The 10,693-nt window shown below is 31.3% G+C and overlaps 1 protein-coding gene across 3 annotated transcripts in view; it reads left to right on the forward strand.

Moving 5' to 3' along the window:
* LOC117177351 (ATP-binding cassette sub-family A member 12) overlaps positions 1-10,693 on the forward strand; it is a 147,276-nt gene that overhangs the window by 47,051 nt on the left and 89,532 nt on the right. For all 3 annotated transcript variants that reach the window (XM_033367980.1, XM_033367981.1, XM_033367982.1), the window contains 17 exons: positions 1,381-1,738; positions 1,880-2,172; positions 2,260-2,422; positions 2,509-2,690; positions 2,776-3,399; positions 3,481-3,611; positions 3,681-4,003; positions 4,098-4,281; positions 4,374-4,514; positions 4,602-4,980; positions 5,065-5,499; positions 5,588-5,708; positions 5,782-5,972; positions 6,048-6,186; positions 6,283-6,490; positions 7,042-7,182; positions 9,699-9,888. In XM_033367980.1, the coding sequence (XP_033223871.1) occupies positions 1,381-1,738; positions 1,880-2,172; positions 2,260-2,422; positions 2,509-2,690; positions 2,776-3,399; positions 3,481-3,611; positions 3,681-4,003; positions 4,098-4,281; positions 4,374-4,514; positions 4,602-4,980; positions 5,065-5,499; positions 5,588-5,708; positions 5,782-5,972; positions 6,048-6,186; positions 6,283-6,490; positions 7,042-7,182; positions 9,699-9,888 (4,203 nt within the window). The remainder of the gene's footprint in view (positions 1-1,380; positions 1,739-1,879; positions 2,173-2,259; positions 2,423-2,508; positions 2,691-2,775; positions 3,400-3,480; positions 3,612-3,680; positions 4,004-4,097; positions 4,282-4,373; positions 4,515-4,601; positions 4,981-5,064; positions 5,500-5,587; positions 5,709-5,781; positions 5,973-6,047; positions 6,187-6,282; positions 6,491-7,041; positions 7,183-9,698; positions 9,889-10,693) is intronic.

A 10,693-nucleotide genomic window follows, 5' to 3' on the forward strand; every position in this document is an offset into this window, starting at 1 on the left:
GACGTCGATTATGACTCACATTTTCCACACTTTCTCGTCCACTCTTAAACTTTTTGACCCAATCAAACACTTGAGTTTTAGACAGAGTATCATCCCCATACTCATCCTTCAATCGAGTCAAAATTTCGCACGGTTAAACGCTTTCTTTAGTTAAAATCTTTATTATAACCCGTTCTGCAACGGACGCTGGAACCTGTTGCTCACTCATAGCTGTACTGACGAATTGACATAGTCAAACAGCTCACCAAGCGTTTTACTCACTCCTAATACACTACATTACAAGAACCTACACTGTGAGAGTGCTTGCGATTGGCTAAGAAAAGTATTTGTAAAATTCCGGTTTATATTTGATCCACCCTCGTATATGCTATGACTTTTAGGACTAAAGACTTTTTCAAATTTTGGAGGCTACTAATTATCAATGGTTCAATTTTTAACGATTTCAGTTGGACTTGTTGCTTTCAATAATCCAATATAAAATTAATAACTTTAATTATTAGAGTTATAACATTATTTGTTTACAATTCTCAATTCACACACTATCTAATAATTAAAAATATAAATTTCAGATTGCAATTTTCCATATCCTAATTTCAAATATTTGAATTTTAAAACTTACAACTTGAAAAATTAAATTCTTCAATTTCGAATATTACAAATTTAAGACTGTTTTATTAAGATGTTTAAAGTTTTGAAACCTCACAATTTGAAGAAAATTTGAAAGTCTCTCGTTTTCAATTTGAACTTCTTCCATCTTTTATCTTACTATTCGAAATTTATGTAACCTCGGTTGCTTTCATTAAACATTTGGATTGCTCCAATTTTGATAACTTAATATTTTGCACAATTTATTTTTCATATTTAACTGTAAATGATGCCAAATGAAAGCCTTAAATTATACCTTGTTAAGTTTCATCAGTTTGAAACAAAACAATTTAGTACATTTTAATTTGAAACCTTTTTGCAAAAGAAATAAAATATTGTTTAATTTAAAATTCTGCATCTGGTATTAGTTCCTTTTTTATTCCATAATTGAAAAATTCTGTTTTAAGATATTCAAACCTAAATTATTTCAGTTTTAATTGTGAAATTTTGAAGGTTTCAACATTTTTCAGATTCAAGTGTGAAACCTGAAAGTCTTCGATTTTTTAAAGATTGAATAATCTATTTTAAATTAAAAATTTTCAGTTTAAAATTTTGGAACTTTTTTTCTTTGTTGATGAAACCTTGAATTTTGCAATTTCATAATTCTGTTTAGCAGGCTTACGATTAGAAATTTTTTTATTTTCAGGATTCTTGCAAGTTTTGGTAGAAGAAAGGATTGTAATCATTTTTTATATTTTTAACGCATTTTCAAAATCTTTTTTCTTTTTCAATCAGGGTACCTCAAGTTCTCACATCAGTCCTTGAACTTTTATCCGGAGGAGATATCTGGCAAAAACTTAGAGTTATTTACGAAGGTTCAAAAATAAAACCTCTTCTAACAATCGTTGAGGATCTGCCTAATCTCGCAATAACTCTCGTCGATACTTTTGTTAATTCCGAAAGAATTGGCGACTTTGCTGAACAATTTTTTTCTGGCAAAGTAAAGCTTTGCGATATAGACAGATATTTAATACCACCGAATTTTGTAAGAAAGAAAGGAATCCTCTCGAGCATCACAATTGTGTGTCAAAAAATAATAAATGGTGAGAAACTTAGAGCTGAGGATTTTTTGCCGTTGGACTTTTATGCTGAGGTAATTACTATCTTATCAAATCTTAATTTATTACTGAAATTTCAAAACATTTGATAGATTTAATGAATTTTGTATCAAATTTTTATGATTAAAATCTTAAATTTTATTAATTTTCAATCATATTGAAATATATATTTTCAGAAAAATCGTTTGTACGAGATTCGAAGTAACTCAGGACAAGAAAATTTTACTGTATATAACAAAACTTACCTTATGGAAAAAATTTACAAATTTCAAACGACTTTAATACGAAGTATGTCAGAGGGCTTCACCGATGTTAAAATCCCGACATGGTGGTCTTCATTTGAAGAAGGAACTTTAAAAGATTTTCTTCTAAAATACAGAAGTAAAGATTTGAGAAAATTAGCTCATTCTTCCGTGAAAAAGTCTATCACTGTTCTGCAGAATATCTTGAATTCCACATCTTTAAAAAAGTAAGTATTATTGTAATATATTTTTTACAAAAGAACAAATCTAATATCTTTTAAGAAAAATTTTAATTTCTCCAAATTGATTTTCAGTAACTGTACCTGGTGCAACACACTTCTTGTAGAAATTTTAAATTCTCAACTAATACGACATGCAGATTATTCAAAATTAATATGTAAATTGAGTAAGATGAAAGTGGTGGAGATTCATGATACGATGCTAAAAGACTTTTATTGGAACAAAACTATCAATATGGTAGGATGTTGAATAATTTGATGACTATCCTTATTTTTGAGAATTTTGTTATCTCGAACGTTATTATATTGAATATATTTCTTCAGATCAAGCACTATGAATATCTAAATAACAAGAAAACACTCAAGAGTTTAATGGGCACATTAGAAAATACTTTGCACTACGTAGCAGATATCATTGTGGATCATCAGAATGCTACTTATCACAAAGAAGTTCACGAATGTTTTTACAAATTTGTCGGTGGACCTTCGTATTCAAGACCTGGATTGTTAGTAAAAAATTATTTTAAATAGAAATAACTTTCTCAATGTATTAAAAAAAATGTAATCGAAACTTAAAATCTATTTCTTAAGGTATATCACTATGATGATTGGAGTTCTCGATTCAATTGAGAAAAACGTACATTTGGTGGATACGGCAACTAATCATCAACACATTAAAAAGTTATCAAACCTGGCAGAGAAATACGTACCGATTTGGAAGCCTCTTCTTGAAGTTGTTCAAGTCGTAGATAAGGAAACTGTAAAGCATATGCTTCCAGATGCCAAAATCAATGTAAATTTGTTGTCAGGTGAAGAAGAAAGTACTCTATGTCATCCTCCAAAACGATGCCAAAATGCAACAGTTCTCTATGAAATTCTGAATAGAAACAAGTCTAAAAAACTACTTCTCTTCAATCCAAAAACTTCATCTTACGATTCCATAGATGAGGTATCTGCATTGCTTGCTAAGAGTATTAATTTTAAATTAATTGACCAAAAACTTTTACTCTGGAGAAGAGAGGCTGGCTGGGATCTTGAGTGGTTAAAGAGCATTTTGAGACACTTATCTGCGGTTATGGAGGAAGGAGGAAGTTTGTTTGATGTGGTTAGCAAAGTAGATTTTGAAAATGTTTCAAATGCTCTTGGTGTTCCGGATATTGTGGATGATGTTGTCAGTATCGTAAATGGAAAAACCATAGATAAACTCTTTGATGGGTAAATAAAAATATATTTAATTTATCATTTTGTTTTGTCGCCTTTTAAGAAATTTTATTTATAATGATTATTCTGTAACAGATTGAATGAAATTCTTGATGACGTTGATCCCTTTATCGGAGATCCTGTGATTAGAGAAGATCTGAGAAGTATGGTAGAGGCGCTTGAATCGATGGAAATATTCAAGAATCTTGGACTTTTGAACATGAAGTGTCAGTATCATTTACTCCCTCTATTTTTAGAATAATCAAAAATTCAATTAAGACATATTTTAATTTTAGATGGAGTGCAAGACATGTTCAAAAACTGGGACGTTCTCAGAAAATATTTAGTTGAACAAGCAGGTCTTTCAAATGCTGCATCAAGGATTATGAGTGAATCTAAAGTCGATATGATTTCCGTATTCTTAAAAGAACGACGTGCCTTGGATTTGAAAGATACAATTTGTTCCCCTGATAAGCTAAGTGAGATGTTGAGTTTTGATCAGAGCCACGTTACGGCTGAAGAAGTTAGTTCTACTTTGTGTGAACTGAATAGTGAACATACACAAAATATGATGATCACTCTCATCACGAATCTCAACTTTGAATATATCTTCAAAAACGTAATGTTTTGTTATATAACTTATTTTTTTGTGCTAATCTATCAATAGTAAAAGATTATTTCTAAAGTTGATCTAACAATTGTTTGCATTGCAGCTGATGACAGCGAATGTTAAAAATATTTTGAGGAACGCTAATCTGACCGAAGCTGATGGGAAAGATGTTTTGGAAAATATCGGGGTTGCTGCCGAACTTGTGCCATTCTTCAAGGAGAAGCTCACATCCAGTATTTCTTCACCGTTAACTGCTGCTAGTACAAATTCTTCTGATTTGATGTCCAGTGAGTTCTTAATATAAATTGATTAATTACAAGGCAGAAAACATTTCCTTGAAATGTAAGAAATTTAACAATAATCCAAATTATTAATTTAGACGATCAGTTTCTTGGAGAAGCCAGTAAAATGTTGTGTAGCAGGCCATTAGTAGAAGAAGGTGGTCAGTTTTACAGGGTGATTAAATCAATCGAGGATAATACAAAAAACTATAACGAAAGAGAATTAAATTCATTACCAAGTGAGTTGCTATATTTCTATTAATGAATCTTTATATTGAACTAAAATCCATTTATTTTCTGTGTATTTAATAATCGTCTGTCTACAGCTGAATTTTGCAGAGACATCTATAAGAGTGTTTTGAGTATGGCTGGTGGAAAAATCATCTGGTCTTATGTAAAGCCTTTATTACGAGGTCGTATACTTTATTCTCCAAACACCACATTAATCCAGGAAGTTATGCAGCTTTCAAATCAAAGTTTCTGGGAGCTGGACAAATTCGCAGGTTTAATGAATAGTTTTCAAAAAACCCTTGATTCCATCGGTCGTCTGACAGACATGGGGGATAGTTTAAAGGACCTACAGGACATTATATCTTCTGACGTTATGAAGGTTGCCCTTAAATCCATGAGCGGGGAAAACGTTAATGTCGATTTTTCGAGTCTTGATTTGAGTGAGGTAGCTTGGCAGTTAAAGAAAAACAATCGGTAATTTAAATTTTAATTTTGAATATACTATTTAAATCTGAATTACCGCTTGATATACTAGTTGTTTCTTAATTTCTGTTTCAGATTAGTAAAAATGATCGGGATGTTGAACGAATTGATGGACTGTGTCCTCCTGGACCGCCATGTAGGATTCTTAACAGAAGAAGAACTCGAAAAAGAAGCTGAAAGATTAATGGAGACAAAAGAATTTCTGGCAGGTGTCGTCTTTCTTGAAGATTCTGAACGCCATAAGAGATCTTTAGAGTACGATTTGCCTTATAATGTTACGTATAAAATAAGAATGGACGTTGACTACGTTCCATCGACTAGAAGACTGAAGAATCAGTTTTGGCTTCCTGGACCAGAGGGTGATTTCTTAGAGAATATGAGATATGCTCGAGGATTTATCCAGATTCAAGATTCCATTGATAGAGCGATTATTAAAGTAAAGTCTCAGTCTAGTCAAGAATGGATAACAATGACTCAACAGATGCCTTATCCTTGCTGGAAATATGCTCCGTGAGTGATAAAATAGACAACTCAAAGTAATTGTATCTTTTTGATTATATTAGTTGACTTCATATTTATACTAGGCATTTCATTATAGATTCCAGTCTACATTGTACGAATCTCAAGGTCTTATTATTTGTTTCTTCTTCGCCTTAATGATGTGCGTTGGAGCTTCTGTTAGGCATATGGTCTGGGAAAGAGAATCTCAAAATGCAATGGTACTTATTGCTATCAAGTTTAATTATTAATTTTATTTTTTCGGATATATTTTATAAAAAAAAATTGTCTCAGGTTATGAGTGTGATGGGATTGAAACCATGGAGGAACACTTTTGCCTGGTGGATAACATCCTTCATCGAACTATCCATAGTAATGTCGTGTATCGCTTTAATACTCATCGCTGGAAAAATCCTTCCTAAATCTGATCCGGTGTTGGTTCTCGTTTTATTTTTTGATTATATTTTTTCAATTGTAGCATTCTGGTAAGTCTTTAATTCAGAGTTCATCTATTATTAATGGATGATATATTGTTTGTTGATATAAATTAATTGTTTTAGCTATATGATATCAACCTTGTTCAGTTCAGCGAGTTTGGCTGCTGTGACGTCTGTAGTTATGTTCTTGTTGACCTACATGCCTTATATTATAGTCATTGCTATGGAAGCTAGTATGAGTCTTGGTTACAAATTATTTATCGTAAGTGTTAACTAATTTCTTTTTTTATTAATGAAAGCTGAGATTTCTAATTTGTAAATTCTATAAGCAGTAATAAATTTTTTAATTCTCTTCTAGTGCCTAAGTATGTCGACCAGTTTTTCATATGGATGTCTCTACGCTGTACGAAGAGAAGTCCAGGGTACTGGATTGACCTGGGCTACAATTTGGGAAGAGTCCAGTCCTGGTGATCCAATGTCATTGGGTTTGATGCTCACAATGATTTTCATAGATGGTTGCATTTACGCCCTAATCGGTTACCTAGTGACTAGGTATACAAATTCAGGTAAAGGAAAGAATTTAATTAACAGAAATAGTTGTAGTTAACATCTTTCAAAGCATCATCCATCTTTATGTTGGTGAACATATTTCTGATTTATCATCTCCTCAAAGATTTCGTAACAGAAAATGACTTTGAAATATGATCATCTGATTTTCAAACATTTATCATTCATGTGACGTCCGTTTTATTCATGTGTATCTGTTAATAATTTCGACACTTGCAATCAGATTTTATTCCAAGGTGAAGAATTGACTATTATTTAAATTCGCCTGGTGTTTTGCACAATGTGTATCGGGATAGAGTCTTAGTTAGAAAAAATGAAGTTGAATATCAATGTTGAATAATCTTGAAATCAGTCCTGATTGCAAAAATGATATTGGAAACTCATTGATCATTGTCTTTTGTCACTGATTGGTGGAAGATGCAGTTGATAATAATATTTAATTAATATACTTAACGTCACAATAAGTGTTTGGCATTATTTTCACTGAAGGAAGAATCGTGAGATCGTATAAGAGAGTAAGTACTGTTTGTCCAAAGTTAACTACTTCCAGGCAAGGGTTTTCATGGATTGCGATCTCGCAGTTTGTGGTGGGATAACAACCGTGCCCTCTACGGCCGGTCCGACTATCTCGCCTTCATCAACAACCTTTATTTCACTAACGACGTTCTACATCCTTCAGGCACTTATCAAGGTATCGAGGTTTCATCCTCATGCTTGCTCTTTAAATTTGAATCAGTGAGATTTTACTGTTTATCAATTAAAATCCTTACTTATTTGATTCAGTGACTCATTTCAAGATATTTGAATTAGTGAGATTGCATTTTGAATCCATGAAAATTCTTATTGATTTGATTCAGTGACACATTTTTTACTGATTCAAATTTAGAGAGTGCTCAGTGCTCACTGCATGGTTCGGAGTTTTAGAAATAATCTTCACTTTTTATCAAGTGAATTTTTCTGCTATTGCAATTTTAATTATTTGATATTTTAATCATTCTTTTCGTATACAGAATAAGTTCGTGAAGTTAGAGGCACTTGAAAGGCCGAATTTCTATTTCAGATAATTTTGAAAAAGAAATTTCATTGCGTTCCCAATTAATAACCTTCAAAAACGAAAATGTTAAATTTCTAAATTCTAAAAAAATGTTCATACTCTGAACCATTATTTTTATTTCGATCTCTCAATTTTTATGAACTTTCATTGCTTGTTCATCAATATTATTTCATGTCTAAATAATTATTCAATATCATGCTGTAGTTTCAATATGACACCTTCTTTGTTACGTCAAATTAATTTGGGCTTTAATGGGATAATATTTTGGTGAAGGCACTAACATTTAAGAAAAATATAATACATTTTGTTGAAGATAATACTGTTTTCATGGAAGATTGGTATTAAAACTAAACAGTTTTCAGAATTTTGCTTCAAAAATATTCAATTTTGAACCCTTTCAATTTTAACTTTTTTTTAAACGGATTATGAAGGTTATTATTTTTAAATTGTAAAATTATTTGAATGTGAAACCAAATTCCTATCCAGCTTTTTCTAAAATTAAAAAAGACTGTTTTGTTTCTATTCTTGAACATTTTTGTTATTCCTGAAAGGTTTTCTTTTTTACTTCTGACTTATTGTAAATATTTATCCATGATAACTTTATTTCATACACAATATTATTTAAAAATGTTGGCTACCAGCTTCTGAAAAATGGATAATCACTATTATCTGTCCAAAAAATATAGGCACCTCGATTTTTGTACAGATTTTCAAGAAAATCTCAGCAGAAAAAAATTCTAAGAATATGAGACAACATGTATGTTACAGTTGATGGTTTTGCCAATATTGATACAGATTTTCAAAATGTTCACATGATTAACGATTATTTTCTGTCGAATGAAAAGTGAAATAGTACCATAATCATATTATCATTTCCGAATACTCAACGTTGAATAGCTCTAAGTCACTGAAAATAAATTATGAAAATTCTGAAAAAAATATATGGCTTCGTTGATCCTTTCTGTCCAAAATGATGAAATTTAGAGCCAAAAATAATTATTTGTTAATAAGTTGTTAACAAAAACGCAGGGAGGTGTCATCTCCGAAACTAAGGAACGCACAGAGATGATTCTTGAAGAAAATTGTACATTTTTGGCTTTTGACAGTGTTATATGTATTTTCAACGAGCAAAAAGTTGCACTTGGATGTTTAAAAAATTATTTTTTTTTGCAAAAATACAAAAGACTTTATGGTAATCGAGGCAACCGCATTCTCATCAGGGCACTTTGCGGGCGCTACTGTCACGCGTGCAATACGACCTCCTCTCGTATTCAGACTGTTTAAACAGTTCCTAAGTCCTGATGCAAAAAAGGGCTACAATTGCCTCGATTATCGTTAAGTCTTTTTTATTTTTCCCAGAAGAAAATAGTTTTTTAAACATCCAAGTGCAACTTTTTGCTTGTTGAAAATACATGCAACACTGTCAAAAGCCAAAAATGTATAATTTGCTTCAAGAATCATCTCTGTACGTTTCTTAGTTTCGGAGATGACACCTTCCTGCGTTTTTGTTAACAACTTATTAACAAATGATTATTTCTGGCTCTAAATTTTATCATTTTGCACGCGAAAGATCAGCGAAGCCATATATTTTTTCAAATATTCATAATTTATTTTTAGTGACTTAGAGCTATTCAAAGTTGAGTATTCGGAAATAATAATATGATTATGGTGCGCATATTACCTTATATTTTTAGAATTTTTTTCTGCTGAGATTTTCATGAAAATCTGTACAAAAATCGAGGTGCCTATATTTTTTGGACAGACAGTAGCAGAATTTGTTTTTTTGCGATTTGTTTAATGAATTTCAAAAAGGCTTGATGCAAATCTGTGCAGAGTTAGCTGAGGTATCCAATACAGGTTTGTGCAAAATGCATTGTAGATGACTATGAAACAATTTTTTTTTATATAAGTTGTTTTTAGTTAAAAAGAAATTAATTAAGCCTAAAAAATTCAAGATCACTCTATGAAAATAACACAAAACTGACAACTCTTGGTCTTAAAACAAAGTACCATTGTTTTTTTATTTTCTTTACTTAAAGTTCATGGAACTGAAAAATATATCGAAATTTTTAAAATCTACTTTGCTTATAAAATGCCAATAAGACACTGACGAAAGTTCATGATCCTTTAAGTGAATCTTTCTTGAAATCTAGATGAAGAGACGGACTCGAGCAGTTTGACAGTGAACGAGATGCAGGTTGGCGTAAGTTTCGAAGGAGTTCGTAAAGTCTATCAAACTGAACAGGGCTTTCGTGCCGCTGTGGACGATTTCACATTGAAGCTTTGTGAAGGTGAAGTGACAAGTCTTTTGGGGAGAAATGGTGCTGGAAAAACTACAATTATGTACGTAATAGCTTTAAGCGGCCTTACATAAATTACGTAAAGTTCTTTTTTTGAAAATTTGCATTTAGTGATTCATTAACAACTAAATAAGTAAATTTTTAACCCAAAGAGATCAATTTTCAAGTAAAAAAGGCGAATGTTGAAGAGTTGAATTGTCCGCCCTAAAAGATTTTTCTGTGAGTAAAGAAAAAAGATTCCATTACAAATGTATAAAGCATGGTTCCCAAGAAAGGTTTGGAGAATGTTTGTGAAAATTTTCGCATCATCTTTATTTAATTAATTAAATAAATTAAATTTCTCACGAAAATTCTCGGAACCTTCCTTGGGAACTTTCCTTGACGCGCGGATATTCGGCTACTTCTAGGAACTTTCCTGGAACATTTTTTGCAATTTTTCGAAGATTACATTGAAATGTTTCAGGAGTGTTTAGGGAAACTTTAATGTTATCCAGAGAAGAATAACTTTCTACTGAAACATACGAATTTTCAACAAAAAATATAAATTTTTAACCAGATATTCATTTTTCTATCAAAAAAGAAGAAATTAAAAAAAATGAAATAATTTTTTAATGGAATAGTTGAATTTTTAAATTAAAAAAGAAACATTTTCCGTATGAAAGTAAAACAGTTAAATTTGCCCCAAAATAATTAATTTTCAATAGAATAGAAAACCAAATTTCTACAAAAGAGTTGAAATTTTTACCAAATACCAGGTGTATACATATGAAACCGGTATTGCCATCTACCGGCCAGTAGGCACACTTGTAGGCACTGTCGGAACTTACCATTTGTGCTAATTGGCGTAT

This window comes from Belonocnema kinseyi, chromosome 7 (genome assembly GCF_010883055.1).
Source record: "Belonocnema kinseyi isolate 2016_QV_RU_SX_M_011 chromosome 7, B_treatae_v1, whole genome shotgun sequence".
In the NCBI taxonomy this organism is placed as follows: Eukaryota; Metazoa; Arthropoda; class Insecta; order Hymenoptera; family Cynipidae; genus Belonocnema; species Belonocnema kinseyi.